Source organism: Ranitomeya variabilis, chromosome 2, assembly GCF_051348905.1.
Source record: "Ranitomeya variabilis isolate aRanVar5 chromosome 2, aRanVar5.hap1, whole genome shotgun sequence".
Lineage (NCBI taxonomy): Eukaryota > Metazoa > Chordata > Amphibia > Anura > Dendrobatidae > Ranitomeya > Ranitomeya variabilis.
In genome coordinates, this window is record NC_135233.1 from 1,114,143,599 (window position 1) to 1,114,167,535 (window position 23,937).

The 23,937-nt window shown below is 44.9% G+C and overlaps 1 protein-coding gene across 5 annotated transcripts in view; it reads left to right on the forward strand.

The window, feature by feature from the left end:
- Window positions 1-23,937, forward strand: part of LOC143808873 (uncharacterized) — a 623,474-nt gene that overhangs the window by 26,867 nt on the left and 572,670 nt on the right. For all 5 annotated transcript variants that reach the window (XM_077292022.1, XM_077292018.1, XM_077292019.1 and 2 more), the window contains one exon: window positions 16,866-16,986. In XM_077292022.1, the coding sequence (XP_077148137.1) occupies window positions 16,866-16,986 (121 nt within the window). The remainder of the gene's footprint in view (window positions 1-16,865; window positions 16,987-23,937) is intronic.

The window sequence follows — 23,937 nt, forward strand, 5'->3', positions numbered from 1 at the left end:
TCTTCCAGATGTGACTTTTCTGGGGTGGCTGGGGGCAGATGTTTGTAGCCAGGGGGGGCCAATAACCATGGACCCTCTCCTGGCTATTAATATCTGCCGTCAATCACTGGCTTTACCACTCTGGCGGAGAAAATTGCGCGGGAGCCCACGCCAATTTTTTCCGCCATTTAACCCTTTATTTTTGCAGCTACAGTGCCCAAATTTTGCACATACACACTACTAACATTAGTAGTGTGGAATATGCAAAAAAAAGGGGTCATGACATGGTTTACTGTATGTAATCATGTCGGGTTTGTGAAGGAGAATGAAAAGCCGGCAATTGAAATACCGTGTCTTCACATATATCGCGCTGAATTAAATATAAATACAGAATATATATATATATATATATATATATATATATATATATATATATATATATATATATAATTTTTTTTTATTTTTTTTTACCGAACATTTGAGCACATAAATCCATTAGATGTCGGTTTTGCAAGCCTGCGAGAAAATCTCGCAGTACTGATGCCATACGGATTACATATGGAGGATGCCATATGCAAAATACGCTGACACACCCTGACTACGGATCACTATTTTGGGAACCTTTCGCTGTATTACGGCCGTAAAAAACGGACCGTATTGTCTTACGCTGAGTGTGACGCCGGCCTTTGGGGTTGGCGCAGATTCTTTTTACTCTAGGGAACTGTCCTACTGGTATTCCTGTTATAGAAGCAGGTGGATGGGAGGAGGTTGCATGAAGCAATGAGTTTGTTGCAGACGGTGTTCTGTTCTGTATGTTGATAGATATATATCCTTTGCTATCGACGTCGATATTAACATGCAGGAACTCTATGCTCCTTCCATGTTTATAAGTGAGTTTGATGTTTAAGGCTATGTTCACACGATCCTTTTTTTGATCCTTTTTTTTTCAGGTCCTTTTTCCATGCAGGGTACAGTCCAATGTTACTCTATGGAAAACAAAAACCGCTGTGCCCACTATCCTTTTTTTCTCAGGCAAATCCGCGAGGATTTGCCTGCAGAAAAAAAGAAGTACCATGTCACTTCTTTCTGCGGATTCAGCTCCTGTTTTCAACAGGCACCAATAGGAAAGTGCTGTTGAAAACCCGCAGAGGAATCTGCAGAAGAAACTGCAGGAAAATCAGCAGTGCAGTTTTGCACTGCGGGTTTTCCAAATCAGGACCTGAAAAAAAAAGGATCAAAAAAAGGATCGTGTGAACATAACCTAAATCACTTTTATTTAGGGTGGGGGAAGAGGGAGCGGTGCTACTCAGGACGGGGATTAGTGCTCTCAGGGTGGGAGAAGAGGGAGCGGCGCTCCTCAGGACGGGGATTAGGGCTCTCAGGGTGGGAGAAGATTGAGCGGCGCTCCTCAGGACGGGGATTAGGGCTCTCGGGGTGGGAGAAGAGGGAGCGGCGCTCCTCAGGATGGGGATTAGTGCTCTCAGGGTGGGGGAAGAGGGAGCGGCGCTCCTCAGGGCGGGGATTAGTGCTCTCAGGGTGGGAGAAGAGGGAGCGGCGTTCCTCAGGATCCTCAGGACGGGGGATCATTGGGGCAAAGGGGTCAACACTCGTCAGGGGAGGGATCAGCACACATGGGTGCGGAGCTCAGTGCTGAGATCAGTGAGGGAAGACTGAGGAGACCGAGACAACAGCGGAGCCGACAAACGCGAGAACTACAAGTCCCAGGATTGCCGGGGCTCTCAGGTCTCCACAGCAACCGCCCCACAACGCTTCCACTAAGCTCCGCCCCCTGTGAAGGTGACGTCACCGTAGTTTCTTCAGAACTCCACCTCTTCTGGTCACGTGACGTCAGCACAGGTCCTTCCGTTGTTGCTGTGCGGTCGGTGTAGGCTGCTTTCTCTGTACGGAGGACCCTCGGCCGCTAAGTGAGGTGAGGTGGCAGCGAACACTGTGGCGGCGGCTCTTCCTTGTTGGAGACTTCGGCGCTGATTCAGGAAGATGAATTTGCAGCTTTGTGTTTAAACACTTTGAAATGTCGCATTTTTTTGCCGTTTTTCCGTCAGTTTCCGTCAGTGGGAGGAGCTTGGACGGGGCATGGCTACAGATTCCTGAGCAGGTGTCTCATCTCCACCCCGCCCACTTTCGTGTCCGGCCCTTCCCCCTCCCTCTCTCGTGCCCACCCCGTCCCGTCCGCCCTCGTGTCTTGTCCGCCCTTGTGCCCGCCCTCGTGTCTGGCCCGCCCTCGTGTCTGGCCCGCCCCGCCCCCACTTTTCCACACTTATAGAAACATACAGGCCATTAACACCCAGAAACTTATGAAGAACTTGCAGTCCTCATTGGCCCCAATCTCCTCCATCTCATGTCCTGATTCTGCACTGAAACAGTACAATGAAACCCTGCAAAGTGCCCTGGATGAAGCTGCACCTCCTATACATAGAACAACTCGGCACAAACGGCGACAACCATGGCACACGCTGCAAGCACGTTTCCATCAGCGGTGCTCCAGGTGCGCCGAATGACTGTGGAGAAAATCTAATCTACCCGAAGATTTCGTCCATTATAAATTCATGCTAAAAACATACAACTCTGCCCTTCACCTCTCCAAACAAACCTATTTCAACACCCTCATCACCTCACTGTCAAATAATCGTAAACGTCCCTTTGACACTTTCCAGTCCCTACTCAACCCAAGAGAGCAGGCCCCAACCACAGATCTATGCGCTGACGATCTGCCAAATTACATCATCAAAGAAAAAAGTGACCACATCCGACAGGAAATTATCTGCCAATCCCCTCATACCAGGCACTGTCCTCCCTCCCCCACTGCATCTCACTCACTCCCCACAGCTTTAAGCGTGCCCTAAAAACGCATTTGTTCAGACTGGCCTACCGCCTCAACGCATTAAACTAACTATCCCTGTGTGGCCTATTCAGAAAGCTTCAACCATAATCAGGTTCCTCCATCATGTTCTCATACACTTCATGCAGTTAATAGCACTCTGTGTCTGTACTGTTACACACTTAGGCTAGTTTCACACTAGCGTTTACCTGATCTGCGGCAGGCTGCGGACTTCCTCCGTGAAGCCCCGCCCTCGGCCGCACCTCCGCCGCTAGCTCCGCCTACTTCTACATGCGGCCCGCATGTGGCCTGCGTACCTATCTTTAACCCCTTAATCCCATATGACGTACTATCCCGTCAAGGTGACCTGGGACTTAATTCCCAGTGACGGGATAGTACGTCATGGCCGAGCTCACGGGGGGAGCGCGGCCGGGTGTCAGTGCCGGATGTCAGCTGCGATAGGCAGCTATGTGCCAGGAGCGGATATGGACCGCCCCCGGCACACCGCGATCAAACATGATCGCGGTGTACCGGAGGTACAGGGAAGCATCGCGCAGGGAGGGGGCTCCCTGCGGGCTTCCCTGAGACGATCGGTACAAGGGAATGTACTCACCTTGTACCGAGCGTCTTCTCCCTGCAGGCCCCGGATCCAAAATGGCCGCGGGGCTGCATCCGGGTCCTGCAGGGAGCACTTCCGGGTCCGGAGCAGGCTGCAGATGAAAGCTGCAGCCTGCAGCGATGTGAGTGAGAGCGCCGATCTGATAGAGTGCTATGCAAACTATCAGATTGGCAATCTGTGATGTCCCCCCCTGGGACAAAGTAAAAAAGTTAAAAAAAAAAAATTTCCACGTGTACAAAAAAAAAAAAAAAATAAAAAAATCCAAAATAAAGGAAAAAAAAAAATTCCCATAAATACATTTCTTTATCTAAAAAAAAAAAACCAAACAATAAAAGTACACATATTTAGTATCGCCGCGTCCGTAACGACCCAACCTATAAAACTGTCCCACTAGTTAACCCCTTCAGTGAACACCGTAAGAAAAAAAAAGAGCCAAAAAACAACGCTTTATCATACCGCCGAACAAAAAGTGAAATAACACACGATCAAAAAGACGGATATAAATAACCATGGTACCGCTGAAAACGTCATCTTGTCCCGCAAAAAACGAGCCGCCATATAGCATCCTAACTAGTGTTGAGCGTTACCGTCCGATACTTGAAAGTATTGGTATCGGAAAGTATCGGCCGATACCGGCAAAGTATCGGATCTAATCCGATACCAATACAAGTCAATGGGACATCAAGTATCGGACGGTAATCCTGATGGTTCCCAGGGTCTGAAGGAGAGGAAACTCTCCTTCAGGCCCTGGGATCCATATTACTGTGTAAAATAAAGAATTAAAATAAAAAATATTGATATACTCACCCGTCCGGCGGCCCATGCACCTTACCTGATGTAACCGGCAGCCTTCTTTGCTTAAAATGAGTGCGTTCAGCGCCTTCCGTGACGTCACGGCTTCTGATTGGTCGCGTGCCGCCCATGTGACCGCGACGCGACCAATCAGAAGCCGTGACGTAATTCTCAGGTCCTAAATGCCGAATTCTAGGCATTTAGGACCTGAGAATTACGTCACGGCTTCTGATTGGTCGCGGTCACATGGGCAGCCGCGACCAATCACAAGCCGTGACGTCATCGAAGGCCCTGAACGCTGCTCATCACCCCCTTCATCACCCCCTTAGTTAGGGAAAAATAATAAAATTAAAAAGTATTTATTTCCATTTTCCCATTAGGGTTGGGGCTAGGGATGGAGTTAAAGTTAGGGTTGGGGCTAAAGTTAGGGTTAGGGTTTGGATTACATTTACGGTTGGGATTAGATTTGAGATTAGAATTGGGGGTGTGTCAGGGTTAGGGGTGTGGTTAGGGTTACAGTTGGGATAAGGGGTAGGGGTATGTTTGGATTAGTTTCAGGTAGAATTGGGGAGTTTCCACTGTTTAGGCACATCAGGGGCTCTCCAAACGCGACATGGCGTCCAATCTCAATTCCAGCCAATTCTGCATTGAAAAAGGAAAACAGTGCTCCTTCCCTTCCGAGCTCTCCAGTGCGCCCAAACAGGGGTTTACCCCAACATATGGGGCATCAGCGTACTCGGGACAAATTGGACAACAACTTTTGGGGTCCAAGTTCTCTTGTTATCTCTGGGAAAATAAAAATTTGGGGGGCTAAAAATCATTTTTGTGGGAAAAAAAGGATTTTTTTATTTTCACGGCACTGCGTTGTAAACTGTAGTGAAACATTTGGGGGTTCAAAGTTCTCACAACACATCTAGATAAGTTCCTTAGGACGTCTAGTTTCCAATATGGGGTCACTTGTGGGGGGTTGTACTGTTTGGCTACATCAGGGGCTCTGCAAATACAACGTGACGCCTGCAGACCAATCCATCTAAGTCTGCATTCCAAATGGCGCTCCTTCCGAGCTCTGCCATGCGCCCAAACAGTGGTTCCCCCCCACATATGGGGTATCGGCGTACTCAGGACAAATTAGACAACAACTTTTGGAGTTCAATTTATCGTGTTACCCTTGTGAAAATACAAAACTGGCGGCTAAAAAAAACATTTTTCTGAAAAAAAAAAAAATTTTTTATTTTCACGGCTCTGCGTTATAAACTGTAGTGAAACACTTGGGGGTTCAAAGCTCTCAAAACACATCAAGATAAGTTCCTTAGGGGGTCTACTTTCCACAATGGTGTCACTTGTGGGGGGTTTTAATGTTTAGGCACATCAGGGGCTCTCCAAACGTGACATGGTGTCCCATCTCAATTCCAGTCAATTTTGCATTGAAAAGTCAAATGGTGCGCCTTCCCTTCCGAGCTCTGCCCTGCGCCCAAACAGGGGTTTACTCCCACATATGGGGTATCGGCGTACTCAGGACAAATTGTACAACATCTTTTGGGGTCTATTTTCTCCTGTTACCCTTGGTAAAATAAAACAAATTGGAGGTGAAGTAAATTTTGTGTGAAAAAGTTAAATGTTCATTTTAATTTAAACATTCCAAAAATTCCTGTGAAGCACCTGAAGGGTTAATAAACTTCTTGAATGTGGTTTTGAGCACCTTGAGGGGTGCAGTTTTTAGAATGGTGTCACTTTTGGGTATTTTCAGCCATATAGAACCCTCAAAATGACTTCAAATGAGATGTGGGCCCTAAAAAAAAAAATGGTGTTGTAAAAATGAGAGATTGCTGGTCAACTTTTAACCCTTATAACTCCCTAACAAAAAAAAAATTTTGGTTCCAAAATTGTGCTGATGTAAAGTAGACATGTGGGAAATGTTACTTATTAACTATTTTGCGTGACATATCTCTGTGATTTAAGGGCATAAAAATTCAAATTTGGAAAATTGTGAAATTTTCAAAATTTTTGCCAAATTTCCATTTTTTTCACAAATAAACACAAGTTATATCGAATAAATTTTACCACTAACATGAAGTACAATATGTCACGAGAAAACAATGTCAGAATCGCCAAGATCCGTTGAAGCGTTCCAGAGTTATAACTTCATAAAGGGACAGTGGTCAGGCCAATTTTTACAATTCTGGTCATTAACGTGCAAACCACCCTCAAGGCTTAAGGGGTTAACATTAGGTACGCAGGTCGTGCGGCTGTATGCGGATGCTGCCGCATGCATCGTTTTGACGATGCGGAAAAAAAAATGCTACAGGCTGCGTCCTACGCTTGTCGCCGCATAGTCAAAATGACTCATGCGGCAGTATCCACATACAACGGTACGACCTGCGTACCTACTGTGAAAGATGGGGCCGCATGCAGAAGTAGACGGAGCTAGCGGCAAAGGTGCGGCCGAGGGCGGGGCTTCACGGAGGAAGTCCGCAGCCTGCCGCAGATCAGGTAAACGCTAGTGTGAAAATAGCCTTAGGCAGTTATCTGGTTCATGCAGCTTTACATGAACACCCGAGCCTTACACTATGGCTGGTCCAAATAACTAAAGCAATTGTTACCATCCACCTCTCGTGTCTCCCCTTTTCCTCATAGTTTGTAAGCTTGCGAGCAGGGCCCTCATTCCTCCTGGTATCTGTTTTAAACTGTGAATTCTGTTATGCTGTAATGTCTATTGTCTTTAAAAGTCCCCTCTATAATTGTAAAGCGCTGCGGAATATGTTGGTGCTATATAAATATAATTATTATGCCCCATATGCTGCTCGATAAAGGTTGATGGCCCCATAAGAGGCTCCATAGCATAATGTGCCCCATATGCTGCTCCATAAAGGTTGATGGCCCCATAAGAGGCTCCTTAGCATAATATGCCCCATATGCTACTCCATAAAGGTTGATGGCCCCATAAGATGCTCCATAGCATAATATGCCCCACATGCTGTTCCATAAAGGTTGATGGCCCCATAAGATGCTCCATAGCATAATATGCCCCATATGCTACTCCATAAAGGTTGATGGCCCTATAAGATGCTCCATAGCATAATATGCCCCATATGCTACTCCATAAAGGTTGATGGCCCCATAAGATGCTCCTTAGGATAATATGCCCCATATACTGCTCCATAAAGGTTGATGGCCCCATAAGAGGCTCCATAGCATAATATGCCCCATATGCTGCTCCATAAAGGTTGATGGCCCCATAAGAGGCTCCATAGCATAATATGCCCCATATGCTGCTCCATAAAGGATGATGGCCCTATAAGATGCTCCATAGCATAATAGGCCCCGTATGCTGCTCCATAAAGGTTGATGGCCCTATAAGATGCTCCATAGCATAATATGCTCCATATGCTGCTCCATAAAGGTTGATGGCCCTATAAGATGCTCCATAGCATAATATGCCCCATATGCTGCTCCATAAAGGATGATGGCCTTATAAGATGCTCCGTAGCATAATATGCCCCATATGCTGCTCCATAAAGGTTGATGGCCCTATAAGATGCTCCATAGCATAATATGCCCCATATGCTGCTCCATAAAGGTTGATGGCCCTATAAGATGCTCCATAGCATAATATGCCCCATATGCTGCTCCATAAAGGTTGATGGCCCTATAAGATGCTCCATAGCATAATATGCCCCATATGCTGCTCCATAAAGGATGATGGCCCCATAAGATGCTCCTTAGCATAATATGCCCCGTATACTGCTCCATAAAGGTTGATGGCCTTATAAGATGCTCCATAACATAATATGCCCCATATGCTGTTCCATAAAGGTTGATGGCCCCATAAGATTCTCCATAGCATAATATGCCCCATATGCTGCTCCATAAAGGTTGATGGCCCCATAAAATGCTCCATAGCATAATATGCCCCATATGCTGCTCCATAAAGGTTGATGGCCCCATAAGAGGCTCCATAGCATAATATGCCCCATATGCTACTCCTTAAACTTTGATGCTCCATAGCATAATATGCCCCATATGCTACTCCTTAACCCCTTACCGACATCGGATGTACTATACCGTCCGATGTCGGCTCCCCCGCTTTGATGCAGGGCTCCGCGGTGAGCCCGCATCAAAGCCGGGACATGTCAGCTGTTTTGAACAGCTGACATGTGCCCGCAATAGCGGCGGGTGAAATCTCGATTCACCCGCTGCTATTAACTAGTTAAATGCCGCTGTCAAACGCAGACAGCGGCATTTAACTACCGCATCCGGCCTGGCGGCCGGATATGACGTCATCGCCGACCCCCGTCACATGATCGGGGGTCGGCGATGCATCAGGAAGGTAACCATAGAGGTCCTTGAGACCTCTATGGTTACTGATTGCCGGTGGCTGTGAGCGCCCCCCTGTGGTCGGCGCTCACAGCACACCTGCATTTCTGCTGTGTAGCAGCGATCTTATGATTGCTGCTGCATAGCAGAGCCGATCGGGTTGTGCCTGCTTCTAGCCTCCCATGGAGGCTATAGAAGCATGGCAAAATTAAAAAAAAAAAAAAAGTTTAAAAAAATGTGAAAAAAAATATAGAAGTTTAAATCGCCCCCCTTTCGCCCCAATCAAAATAAATCAAAAAAAAATCAAGCCTACACATATTTGGTATCGCCGCGTTCAGAATCGCCCGATCTATCAATAAAAAAAAAAGCATTAACCTGATCGCTAAATGGCGTAACGAGAAAAAAAATCGAAACGCCAGAATTACGTTTTTTTGGTCGCCGCGACGTTGCATTAAAATGCAATAACGGGCGATCAAAAGCACGCATCTGCACCGAATTGGAATCATTAAAAACGCCAGCTCGGCACGCAAAAAATAAGCCCTCACCCGACCCCAGATCACGAAAAATGGAGACGCTACGAGTATCGGAAAATGGCGCAATTTTTATTTATTTATTTTTTTTTAGCAAAGTTTGGAATTTTTTTTCACCACTTAGGTAAAAAATAACCTAGTCATGTTAGGTGTCTATGAACTCGTACTGACCTGGAGAATCATAATGGCAGCTCAGTTTTAGCATTGTGAACCTAGCAAAAAAGCCAAGCAAAAAACAAGTGTGGGATTGCACTTTTTTTGCAATTTCACCGCACTTGGAATTTTTTTCCCGTTTTCTAGTATACGACATGGTAAAACCAATGATGTCGTTCAAAAGTACAACTCGTCCCGCAAAAAATAAGCCCTCACATGGCCAAATTGACGGAAAAATAAAAAAGTTATGGCTCTGGGAAGGAGGGGAGCGAAAAATGAAAACGAAAAAACGGAAAAAGCTCCGGGGTGAAGGGGTTAAACTTTGATGCCCCATAAGATGCTCCATAGCATAATATGCCCCGTATGCTGCTCCATAAACCTTGATGCCCAATAAGATGCTCCGTAGCATAATATGCCCCATATGCTGCTCCATAAAGGTTGAAAGCCCTATAAGATGTTCCTTAGCATAATATGCCCCATATGCTGCTCCATAAAGGTTGAAAGCCCTATAAGATGTTCCTTAGCATAATATGCCCCGTATACTGCTCCATAAAGGTTGATGGCCCCATAAGAGGCTCCATAGCATAATATGCCCCGTATGCTGCTCCATAAATGATGATGGCCCCATAAGATGCTCCGTAGCATAATATGCCCCATATAGGTTGATGGCCCCATAAGATGCTCCATAGCATAATATGCCCCATATGCTGCCCCATAAAGGTTGATGGCCCCATAAGATGCTCCATAGCATAATATGCCCCATATGCTACTCCATAAAGGTTGATGGCCCTACAGGTCCTTCTCAAAAAATTAGCATATAGTGTTAAATTTCATTATTTACCATAATGTAATGATTACAATTAAACTTTCATATATTATAGATTCATTATCCACCAACTGAAATTTGTCAGGTCTTTTATTGTTTTAATACTGATGATTTTGGCATACAACTCCTGATAACCCAAAAAACCTGTCTCAATAAATTAGCATATTTCACCCGTCCAATCAAATAAAAGTGTTTTTTAATACCAAACACAAAAACCATCAAATAACAATGTTCAGTTATGCACTCAATACTTGGTCGGGAATCCTTTGGCAGAAATGACTGCTTCAATGCGGCGTGGCATGGAGGCAATCAGCCTGTGACACTGCTGAGATGTTATGGAGGCCCAGGATGCTTCAATAGCGGCCTTAAGCTCATCCAGAGTGTTGGGTCTTGCGTCTCTCAACTTTCTCTTCACAATATCCCACAGATTCTCTATGGGGTTCAGGTCAGGAGAGTTGGCAGGCCAATTGCGCACAGTAATACCATGGTCAGTAAACCATTTACCAGTGGTTTTGGCACTGTGAGCAGGTGCCAGGTCGTGCTGAAAAATGAAATCTTCATCTCCATAAAGCATTTCAGCCGATGGAAGCATGAAGTGCTCCAAAATCTCCTGATAGCTAGCTGCATTGACCCTGCCCTTGATGAAACACAGTGGACCAACACCAGCAGCTGACATGGCACCCCACACCATCACTGACTGTGGGTACTTGACACTGGACTTCAGGCATTTTGGCATTTCCTTCTCCCCAGTCTTCCTCCAGACTCTGGCACCTTGATTTCCGAATGACATGCAAAATTTGCTTTCATCAGAAAAAAGTACTTGGGACCACTTAGCAACAGTCCAGTGCTGCTTCTCTGTAGCCCAGGTCAGGCGCTTCTGCCGCTGTTTATGGTTCAAAAGTGGCTTTACCTGGGGTATGCGGCACCTGTAGCCCATTTCCTCCACACCAGACTCAGTCCACTGCTTCCTCAGGTTCCCGAAGGTCTGGAATCGGTCCTTCTCCACAATCTTCCTCAGGGTCCGGTCACCTCTTCTCGTTGTACAGCGTTTTCTGCCACATTGTTTCCTTCCAACAGACTTACCATTGAGGTGCCTTGATACAGCACTCTGGGAACAGCCTATTTGTTGAGAAATTTCTTTCTGGGTCTTACCCTCTTGCTTGAGGGTGTCAATGATGGCCTTCTTGACATCTGTCAGGTCGCTAGTCTTACCCATGATGGGGGTTTTGAGTAATGAACCAGGCAGGGAGTTTTTAAAAGCCTCAGGTATCTTTTGCATGTGTTTAGAGTTAATTAGTTGATTCAGAAGATTAGGGTAATAGGTCGTTTAGAGAACCTTTTCTTGATATGCTAATTTATTGAGACAGGTTTTTTGGGTTATCAGGAGTTGTAGGCCAAAATCATCAGTATTAAAACAATAAAAGACCTGACAAATTTCAGTTGGTGGATAATGAATCTATAATATATGAAAGTTTAATTGTAATCATTACATTATGGTAAATAATGAAATTTAACACTATATGCTAATTTTTTGAGAAGGACCTGTATAAGATGCTCCATAGCATAACATGCCCCATATGCTTCTCCATAAACCTTGATGCCCCATAAGATGCTCCATAGCATAATATGCCCCGTATGCTGCTGCGATTAAAAAAATAATAATAATAACACTCCCCTCTCATCGCTGGGGCCTGAGCAGGAGGGGACACCGGCATCCTATGGGGGTCGTGCTGGTGTCGCAGCTGTCTTCCGGGTCCTCTGGCTGTGACTGTTCAGGCAGAGGGCTCGCACTAATCACGTTATCGCACCCTCTGACCTGAACGTCACAGCCAGAGGACGCGGAAGACAGAGCCTAGTGATGGAACGGGGACAGGTGAATATAGCATGGCTCACCATTCCCTGTCATACTCACCCCATCCTGGCATGACCCTGCTTCTCCGTCGTCCCCAGCCGGCAGCTCCTTCCAGTGTTGAGCGGTCACATGGTACCCCCACATGTACTCAGGCTGGCTAGTAGCTCTAAATCATTCAGCTGATGCAACGAAAACTAAATCTCCGAACATTTATAAATACTTGGAGGTCACCCGAGCGTGCTCTGGAAAACCCGAGCAACAAGTACACTCGCTGTATCTACCTTTCTCGGACCACAAGAAAAACACAGACATTTCAATACCAAGATGTTTCTCACCATGGTTTTTGTTCCGTGGTTCCTGGGTAGCTCATCACAGTCGGGTCCAATTAACCATCCTGGGTTTCAGGCGACATGTACTGTCGTGGAAGCCCCTCTTTAAAGAAAGCTTTAGGGCTGACACAGCGTGTCCTGCGCTCGGTGACAGTGTTGATTTTATGAGGGTGGATATTGATCAGAGACAAGAACTTACACAGCCAGTATCTGTCCATATACAAAGCTTTTTTTATAACACCCACATGAAAATGGCGGAGTACATTGTTCTTAAAAATGACATATCCTTGTAGGCAAAGTCCTTAAATCATGGATTCTCTGAGCTTTCCCCAAGAATGAGCGAAAACCAGTTCTTAAAGTACCAACAGCAAAGCAATCACCCTGTCTCATTGCCTTTATGATCAAGACCTATAAAGCAAATACAAAACACAAAGCTGTTAAAATTCTATCTGTCTGGATATACAATCCTTTTTCAAGCAATGAATACAATAGTGGTGCAGATATATATAGGGCGTACAAGTCATCAGTTTAGTGAATCAATTACCGTGTATACTCGAGTATAAACCGAGACCCCTAATTTTGTCACATAAAACTGGGAAAACTTAATGACTCGAGTATAAGCCTAGGGTGGGAAATGCAGCAGCTACCGGTAAATGTCAAATATAAAAATAGATACCAATAAAAGTACAATTAATTGAGACATCAGTAGGTTAAGTGTTTTTGAATATCCATATTGAATCAGGAGCCCCATATAATGCTCCATACAGTTCATGATGGGCCCCATAAGATGCTCCATACAAAATACGCCCCATATAATGCTCCATATTAAAATATGCCCCATATAATGCTCCATACAGTTCATTATGGCCCCATAAGATGCTCCATATACAAATACGTCCCATATAATGCTCCATACAGTTCATGATGGGCCCCAGAAGATGCTCCATAGACACATTTGCCCCATATAATACTGCACAAACGTTGATTATGGCCCATTAAGATGCTCCATAGACACGTTTGCCCCATATAGTGCTGCTCAAACGTTGAATATGGCCCCATAAGATGCTCCATACATACACTTGCCCCATATAATGCTGCACAAACATTGATTATGGCCCCATAAGATGCTCCATAGACTATTATGCCCCATATGCTGCGATAAAAAAAAAAATGACATACCTCTCGTCGCTCAGGCCCCTGGCACTTGCAATATTCACCTGACGTCATTCCGGCGCCACTGTGTCCTCCGCGTCCTCTGTACTAACGTTCAGACAGAGGGCGGCGCACACTAGTCGCATCATCGCGCCGCCTGACCTGAGCGTCACTGCTGAAGACGGAGCGGCGGTGGAACGAGGACAGGTGAATCTCGCGCAGCGCTCCCCCTTCCCACCCCCCTCACCTGCTCCTGGCGCGGTCCCTGGTTCTCCGGGCTCTGACAGCTTCTTCCAGCGTTGACCACTCATTACTATAATGAATATGCGGCTCCACCCCTATGGGAGTGGAGTAGGGTCCATATTCATTACTGTAATGAGCGGTACCATGTGACCGCTCACTATAGGAGGAAGCTGTCTGCGCCCGGAGAGCCAGGGACGTGCAGGGACCTCACCAGGAGCAAGTGAGTATGTCACAGCTCCCGCTCCACCTCCCCTGCTGACCCCTGGGACAATGACTCGAGTATAAGCCGAGAGGGGCAATTTTAGCCTAAAAAAATGTGCTGAAAATCTCGGCTTATACTCGAGTATATACGGTAATCATAAAATATTAAAAGTATAGTGTGCATAGAAATATTCATATAATACATAAAGTGCTCAGTGATCATCCATAGAATAATATTGTTAAAATAATGCATCTCCTATACAGTGCAAAATCCAAGTGATGGCTCCTAAATGGTTAAATGGTTTCAGGTGTCGTCTCCTAATAGGACCCGCACTCACATTCTGCACATACAGCTGCGCCATGTCCCCGATGTCACCATAGCTTCCCATAGTCCCGTGCACATGCACCTGTGCACTAACATGCAGGAGTCTCATGCCGCCATATTGGAAGAGGTTCAACTCCCAATACATGCCCATGGATCAATAAATGGATCGAAAAATAAGCAAATCTTCTTAATATATAGCATATAGATGGCAATGATTATAAGGGCTGAATTGCCACAGCACCATAATAAGAAAGTAAAGTATATTATAGTCCAGAGCATAACGGGTTGGTCAGGACCGAAGTCCGAAACCGTCACTGGGCAGAGGAACATCCCGTGCCTATGTGAGGAATGGACGGGAGTATGAGCTGCACCGCCCACCCACCACATCGGTGACACAACCCAGACCCAAACCTCTGTAACAATGTATTCATCCTATCTGTATAAGGCCGTACAAGTCCACTAGTGAGATCTGTGACACTGAATAACCGAAGGCCTAGACTGTCACTAGGTAAGGGCAAATCCCGACAACTACGTGGGACATCCCGTACCTATACGCGGAAATGATGGAATGGACGGGAGTATGAGCCGCACCGCCCACCCACCACATCGGTGACACAACCCACACCCAAACCTCTGTAACAATGTATTCATCCTATCTCTGTATCAGGTGGACAAATCCAATAATAAGATCTGTGACACTGAATAATACAAATGTCATCATTACCATAGAATTCTTCCTCTTCCATATCAATTATCACAGATAAATAATCCAAAATATATATATATAACAAATCACAGGCAAGCTCAATGAACTAAAAAAAGAACAGTAAAGAAAAAAAAAGTGTGTGTATGTATGTATGTATGTATGTATTCTCTATCTATCTATCTCTTATCTATCATGTGGGTGTGCCAACCTCAAGGATGAAGAACCAAAAGCAATAAAAACAAAATTAATTCTATTAATAATGACATACCGTTATATGAAAAAGTTTGGGCACCCCTATTAATCGTAATGTTTTATAAAAATTGTTTTTTTGCAGCAGCAGCTATTTCAGTTTCATATATCTAATAACTGTTGGACTCAGTAATGTTTCTGCCTTGAAATGAGGTTTATTGTGCTAACAGAACATGTGCAATCTGCATTCAGACAACATTTGAGTTGAGACTTGAGTTTTGGCAGTATGTTACTGTTATTTTAGATTTTGGGATATTGTATTATCTAATTATGTATATCCCTAATTTGATACATCTGTTTTCTTTAGACACATTGCTGTCCATTAATATGGAGCACTTACCGTGGAATAATATGCCAGTATGGAGGATGGAAATTTGACTTTACTCTATTGAAGGAATTGATTTATAGATGAGTTATACAGAATACGAACTTTTGATATTTTTGTAAATGGATTATTGGCCAAGAAATTAATAAAATTTGAAAGGAAATAATAATAAATTAAATGACAAAATTAAAGTGTAACCATCCGATAATCTCTTGGGACAGTGGTGCCATTTGGACACTATTTGACTCCCGGAGATAGTCTGAGTAAGGTGTCGTCCGCAGAGTCAGGGCGGGATTATGCACCATTACTTTGTCCACTTAGTCTCCTTAATAATTAGGTTACTAATAGTGGATGGTTCAGTATCTGAAGTTTCGGAACAATGTGTTGTGATGGGGACGCAGTGCAAGCACTTATATTTGGCCACAACAAAGATGGCGGTATGTATTGTCTGTGTGCCTTCCTGAAAATGCCACACAAAGTAGGTGATTGGCCCGTAATCCATTACACTACAATGACACGCTCGGAGATGCGCAATGAGTCCACTAGAACGCCAAGGGGTGAATATGGCGTCCTCCATAGACGGCATGTTTCCGTAGGGGTAAGCGGCAATATATGTGCAATAAGATGAGTCATCCGACAGTTTAATGTGCAATATTGACGTTAAATAGAGTATATATGAGCACATGAACACGTAGCCTTGCAGCACTGAGGCACTTTATGTGAATTGTAGACTACATTGCCTCAGTGCATTGCATGTTACCACTTTGATTCTGGTATATGTACTGCACTTAATGATTAGTGGCAATTAAGGATTGTTAAAATGCCTATATATATGCATGTTTGGAGAAACACTCACTGCTTGAGAAAGGCTCATGTGAGCCGAAAAGTTGCCCGGACATGTGGGTTCAATAAATCCTGCACAGATTTTTCAGAGGATATGGAGTGCTGCCTGATTTTTTGAATTTTGAATTTTTTTTTATCTATCCGCGATAAATTGTTTAAATGATTATCAAAGCAAGGTATAAAATATTAACCATAACAGTACAAATCCTAATAACTGTTCCTTAGCTGAGCTGTGATGGCGACATTTCTGTGTGATCAATCATTTGTTCTTGTATATAGACGTAAAGAAAACCAAAAAACGATGATCAAAAGGCCATATAATCTTGTAAAAAGCACAAAGTTTATTAAAGAGCTAAAATTACAGGCATATAACCATGGTGTACAAAGATTGTATATAGACGTGAATAACATTCATATGTGTCTTCTGTTATGTATTATGAGGAGTCGTAACAATTACAATGATGCTAAAATGGTGTTATGTTTCACAATTTTCCACCACATTTCTAAGTAATCACCATAAATGTTCTTAAAAACGTGAATCTCTCTAAGTCTTCTTTACTAATGATGGCGCCGCTCTGTGACCTCCAGCCCCCAGATCATCCAGTGTTTTCTCCTGAAGGACCCAACAAAGATGGATGGAGACAAGAAAGAGATTACAATAAGAGTAATGGACCTCGCCTTACAGATCATCTCCCTGCTGAGTGGAGAGGTAAACTCTTCTATATTTCTATTATTATCTGCTGAGTGGAGAGGTAAACTCTTCTATATTTCTATTATTATCTGCTGAGTGGAGAGGTAAACTCTTCTATATTTCTATTATCTGCTGAGCGGAGAGGTAAACTCTTCTATATTTCTATTATCTGCTGAGTGGAGAGGTAAACTCTTCTATATTTCTATTATCTGCTGAGCGGAGAGGTAAACTCTTCTATATTTCTATTATCTGCTGAGTGGAGAGGTAAACTCTTCTATATTTCTATTATCTGCTGAGTGGAGAGGTAAACTCTTCTATATTTCTATTATCTGCTGAGCGGAGAGGTAAACTCTTCTATATTTCTATTATTATCTGCTGAGCGGAGAGGTAAACTCTTCTATATTTCTATTATCTGCTGAGTGGAGAGGTAAACTCTTCTATATTTCTATTATCTGCTGAGCGGAGAGGTAAACTTCTATATTTCTATTATCTGCTGAGTGGAGAGGTAAACTCTTCTATATTTCTATTATCTGCTGAGTGGAGAGGTAAACTCTTCTATATTTCTATCATTATCTGCTGAGCGGAGAGGTAAACTCTTCTATATTTCTATTATCTGCTGAGCGGAGAGGTAAACTCTTCTATATTTCTATTATCTGCTGAGCGGAGAGGTAAACTCTTCTATATTTCTATTATCTGCTGAGTGGAGAGGTAAACTCTTCTATATTTCTATTATCTGCTGAGTGGAGAGGTAAACTCTTCTATATTTTTATTATCTGCTGAGTGGAGAGTGTTGTGAATTCCGTTCTCGGGCTCCCTCCTGTGGTCGTGAATGGTACTTTGGTGAGTTCTGTCCTTGGACACCCTCTGGTGGCTTTGAGTGGAACTGCTGATCTGTGAGGTTGGCTTCTCAGCTGCCCTCGCTTATTGCTTCTACTGGCTTTCCTATTTAACTCTGCTTAGATCGTTAGTTCATGCCAGCTGTCAATGTCTCAGTATTGGTTCAGATCTCTCTTGGATTTCTCAGATGACCTGTCTACTCCAGCAGAAGCTAAGTCCCTGCTAGTTCATTTGTTCATTGGTTTTTGAATATATTTCTCAGTACATGCTATGTTTCTAGTCCAGCTTGCTATTATGATATTTCCTTGCTAGCTGGAAGCTCTGGGGGTGCAGAGTTGCACCTCCACACCGTGAGTCGGTGTGGAGGTCTTTTTGCACACTCTGCGTGGTTTTTGTAGTTTTTAATACTGACCGCATAGTTCCCTTTTTTATCCTCTGTCTATTTAGAGAAGATTCGGCCTCCTTTGCTAATATCTGTTTCATTCCTGTGTTTGTCACTTCCCTCTTAACTCACAGTCAATATTTGTGGGGGGCTGCCTTTTCCTTTGGGGAATTTCTCTGAGGCAAGGTAGGCTTCTATTTCTGTCTTTAGGGGTAGTTAGCTCTTAGGCTGTGAAGAGGCGTCTAGGGAGAGTTAGGCACGCTCCACGGCTAGTTCTAGTGTGTGTGATAGGATTAGGGATTGCGGTCAGTAGAGTTACCACCTCCTCAGAGCTCGTCCCAGGTTTTCCGTTTTAACCATCAGGTCATTCCGGGTGCTCCTAACCACCAGGTCCATAACAGTACAGCTGGCTGACAAAGTGTTAATGCATCTCAAAAGAGGGATAAGAGAAGTTGAGTCAATTTTTTTTCTCTGCAGCTTGTTTTGTCTTTCTTTTCCCCTTAACCTCTGGGTGGTTCAGGACTCAGGTGTAGATATGGATATTCAGGGTTTGTCCTCTTGTGTGGATCAACTCACTGCACGGGTACAAAGTATTCAAGATTATGTAGTTCAGAATCCATTGTTAGAGCCTAGAATTCCAATTCCTGATTTGTTTTCTGGGGATAGGTCTAAATTTTTGAATTTCAAAAATAATTTCAGACTGTTTTTTGCCCTGAAACCCCGCTCCTCTGGTGACCCCATTCAGCAAGTAAAGATTATTATTTCTTTGTTGCGTGGCGACGCGCACGACTGGGCATTCTCCCTTGAGCCAGGAAATCCTGCATTGCTTAATGTAGATGCATTTTTTCTAGCGCTTGGATTGCTTTATGACGAACCAAATTCTGTGGATCAGGCAGAAAAGAACTTGCTGGCTCTATGTCAGGGTCAGGATGAAGCAGAAGTTATATTGCCAGAAGTTTAGAAAGTGGTCTGTGCTTACACAATGGAAAGAGTGTGCCCTGGCAGCAATTTTCAGAAAGGGTCTTTCTGAAGCCCTTAAAGATGTTACGGTGGGGTACCCCACGCCTACTGGTCTGAATGAATCAATGTCTTTGGCCATTCAGATTGATCGGCGTTTGCGCGAGCGCAGAGTTGTTCACCATTTGGCGGTGTCCTCTGAGCGGAGGCCTGAGCCTATGCAATGTGATAGGACTTTGACCAGAGCTGAACGGCAAGAACACAGACGTCAGAATGGGTTGTGTTTTTACTGTGGTGACTCCACTCATGCCATTTCTGATTGTCCTAAGCGCACTAAGAGGTTCGCTAGGTCTGTCGCCATTAGTACTGTACAGCCTAAATTTCTCTTCTCTGTTACTCTGATTTGCTCATTGTCGTCCTACTCTGTTATGGCATTTGTGGATTCGGGCGCTGCCCTGAACTTGATGGACTTGGAGTTTGCCAGGCACTGTGGTTTTTCCTTGGAGCCTTTGCAGAGCCCTATTCCCTTAAGGGGGATTGATGCTACGCCATTGGCCAAGAATAAACCTCAGTACTGGACTCAGCTGACCATGTGCATGGCTCCCGCACATCGGGAGGATATTCGCTTTTTGGTGTTGCATAATTTGCATGATGTTGTCGTGTTGGGTTTGCCATGGTTACAGGTTCATAATCCAGTACTGGATTGGAAATCAATGTCTGTGTCTAGTTGGGGTTGTCAAGGGATACATAGTGATGTTCCTTTGATGTCAATTTCTTCTTCCACTCCTTCTGAAGTCCCTGAGTTTTTGTCGGATTACCAGGATGTATTTGATGAGCCCAAGTCCAGTGCCCTACCTCCTCATAGGGACTGTGATTGCGCTATTAATTTGATTCCTGGTAGTAAGTTTCCTAAGGGCCGACTTTTCAATTTATCTGTGCCAGAACATGCCGCTATGCGGAGTTATGTAAAGGAGTCCTTGGAGAAAGGACATATTCGCCCGTCTTCGTCACCGTTGGGAGCAGGGTTCTTTTTTGTGGCCAAGAAGGATGGCTCTCTGAGACCCTGTATAGATTACCGCCTTCTCAATAAAATTACGGTCAAATTTCAGTACCCTTATTGCCTCTGCTGTCTGATTTGTTTGCTCGGATTAAGGGGGCTAGTTGGTTTACCAAGATTGACCTTCGAGGGGCGTATAATCTTGTGCGTATTAAACAGGGCGATGACTGGAAAACAGCATTTAATACGCCAGAGGGCCATTTTGAGTACCTGGTGATGCCATTCGGGCTTTCCAATGCTCCATCTGTGTTTCAGTCCTTTATGCATGACATCTTCCGGAAGTATCTGGATAGGTTCATGATTGTATATTTGGATGATATTTTGGTCTTTTCGGATGATTGGGAGTCTCATGTGAGGCAGGTCAGGATGGTATTCCAGGTCCTTCGTGCTAATGCGTTGTTTGTGAAGGGGTCTAAATGCCTCTTTGGAGTTCAGAAGGTTTCCTTTTTGGGCTTCATTTTTTTCCCCTTCTACTATCGAGATGGACCCTGTTAAAGTTCAGGCCATTTATGATTGGACTCGACCTACATCTGTGAAGAGTCTTCAGAAGTTTCTGGGCTTTGCTAATTTTTACCGTCGCTTCATCGCTAATTTTTCTAGTGTGGTTAAGCCTTTGACTGATTTGACGAAGAAAGGCGCTGATGTGGTGAATTGGTCCCCTGCGGCCGTTGAGGCTTTTCAGGAGCTTAAACGTCGTTTTACTTCGGCCCCTGTGTTGCGTCAGCCAGATGTTTCGCTCCCTTTTCAGGTCGAGGTTGATGCTTCTGAGATTGGGGCAGGGGCTGTTTTGTCTCAGAGAAGTTCTGATGGCTCTTTGATGAAGCCATGTGCTTTCTTTTCTAGGAAGTTTTCGCCTGCTGAGCGTAATTATGATGTCGGCAATCGGGAGTTGTTGGCTATGAAGTGGGCATTCGAGGAGTGGCGACATTGGCTTGGGGGAGCCAAACATCGCGTGGTGGTCTTGACTGATCACAAGAATCTGACTTATCTCGAGTCTGCCAAGCGGTTGAATCCTAGACTGGCTCGATGGTCGCTGTTTTTTTCCCGTTTCGATTTTGTGGTCTCATACCTTCCGGGATCTAAGAATGTGAAGGCTGATGCCCTTTCTAGGAGTTTTTTGCCTGATTCTCCGGGAGTCCCTGAGCCGGCTGGTATTCTCAAAGAGGGGGTGATTCTGTCTGCCATCTCCCCTGATTTGCTGCGGGTGCTGCAGGAGTTTCAGGCTGATAGACCTGACCGCTGTCCAGTGGAGAAATTATTTGTCCCTGATAGATGGACTAGTAAAGTTATTTCTGAGGTTCATTGTTCCGTATTGGCTGGTCATCCTGGAATTTTTGGTTCCAGAGATTTGGTTGCTAGGTCCTTTTGGTGGCCGTCCTTGTCACGGGATGTGCGTTCTTTCGTGCAGTCCTGTGGGACTTGTGCTCGGGCCAAGCCTTGCTGTTCTCGTGCCAGTGGGTTGCTTTTGCCTTTGCCCGTCCCGAAGAGGCCCTGGACGCATATTTCCATGGATTTTATTTCTGATCTTCCATGTGGTTCGTTTGCATGGCATTCCGGAGAACATTGTGTCTGACAGAGGTTTCCAGTTTGTTTCTAGGTTTTGGCGGTACTTTTGTGCTAGGATGGGCATTGATTTGTCTTTTTCTTCAGCGTTCCATCCTCAAACCAAACTGAACGAACCAATCAGACCTTGGAAACCTATGAGATGCTTTGTTTCTGCTGATCAGGATGATTGGGTGACCGTCTTGCCATTGGCCGAGTTCGCCCTTAATAATCGGGCTAGTTCGGCCACTTTGGTTTCGCCTTTTTTTTTGTAATTCTGGTTTTCATCCTCGTTTTTCTTCAGGGCAGGTTGAGCCTTCTGACTGTCCTGGTGTGGATTCTGTGGTGGACAGGTTGCAGCAAATTTGGACTCACGTGGTGGACTGTTATGATCCTAGTGGCAAGGATCGCAAGAAAGACTGGCTAAGTAACTAAACAGACTACAAACTCTGGGGAAGTGGTAACTGAACTGACCGCAACCTGATCCTATCCGCACACAACTATAGGTAGCCGTGGAACGTTACCTAAAAAAATCCTAGACGTCTCTTCACGGCCTGAGAAACTGACTATTCCTAGAGGGAAAGAAAGTCCTCTCTTGCCTCAGTGAAATGACCCCAAAGATATTAACGGTGAGTTAAGGGGAAAGCACAAACGCAGAGATGAAATTAGATTTAGCAAATGAGGCCCACTAACACTAGATGGCAGAAAATAGAAAGGGAACTGTGCGGTCAATTAAAAACCCTATTCAAAATATCCACGCAGAGATTGCTCGAGCCCCCGCACCAACTAACGGTGCGGGGGATGCAACTCTGAACCCCAGAGCAAACCAGCAGCAAGAAATCACATATTAGCAAGCTGGACTAAACTCATCATACACAGAAATATTGCAGACTGATGAGCAAAAAATAATTAAACAGAACTTAGCTTAGCCTGAAGAGACTGAGACCGCAGAGAATCAGGAGTAATCAGGATAGCACTGAATACATTGACAGCCGGCAACAAGTGGAAGTGAAACAGAGCTAAAATAGGAAACACCCAAGTGAATAAAGAGGCAGCTGATCCAGCCACAGACCCGCAGGATAACAAACAAAGCCACCAGGGGGAGCCCAAAACAAAAGTCACACAATACCACCTGTGACCACAAGAGGGAGCCTGAAAACAGAGTTCACAACAGTACCCCCCCCTTGAGGAGGGGTCACCGAACCCTCATCAAAACCCCCAGGGCGATCAGGGTGAGCCACATGGAAGGCACGAACCAAATCGGCCGCATGAACATCAGAGGCGACAACCCAGGAATTATCCTCCTGACCATAGCCCTTCCATTTAACCAAATACTGAAGCCTCCGTCTAGAAATACGAGAATCCAAAATCTTCTCCACCACGTATTCCAATTCTCCCTCAACCAGCACAGGGGCAGGAGGCTCAACCGGAGGACCCACAGGCACCACATACCTCCGCAACAACGACCGATGGAACACATTATGAATAGCAAACGATGCTGGGAGGTGCAAACGATGCTGGGAGGTCCAAACGAAATGACAGGGTTAAGGACTTCCAAAATCTTATAAGGACCGATAAACCGAGGCTTGAACTTAGGAGAGGAAACCTTCATAGGAACAAAGCGAGAAGACAACCACACCAAGTCCCCAACGCGAAGTCGGGGACCCACACAGCGACGGCGGTTGGCAAAGCGCTGAGCCTTCTCTTGTGACAGCTTCAAATTGTCCACCACATGATTCCAAATCTGATGCAACCTATCCACCACAACATCCACTCCAGGACAGTCAGAAGGCTCCACCTGACCCGAGGAAAAATGAGGATGAAACCCCGAATTACAAAAAAAGGAGAAACCAAAGTAGCAGAACTAGCCCGATTATTAAGGGCAAACTCGGCCAATAGCAAAAAAAGTCACCCAGTCGTCCTGATCAGCAGAAACAAAACATCTTAAATAGGTTTCCAAGGTCTGATTAGTTCGCTCGGTTTGGCCATTCGTCTGAGGATGGAAGGCCGACGTAAAAGACAAATCAATGCCCATCTTAGCACAAAAGGTCCGCCAAAATCTAGACACAAACTGGGATCCTCTGTCAGAAACAATATTTTCAGGGATCCCGTGCAAACGAACCACATTTTGAAAAAACAGCGGAACCAACTCGGAGGAGGAAGGCAATTTAGGCAAGGGCACCAAATGGACCAT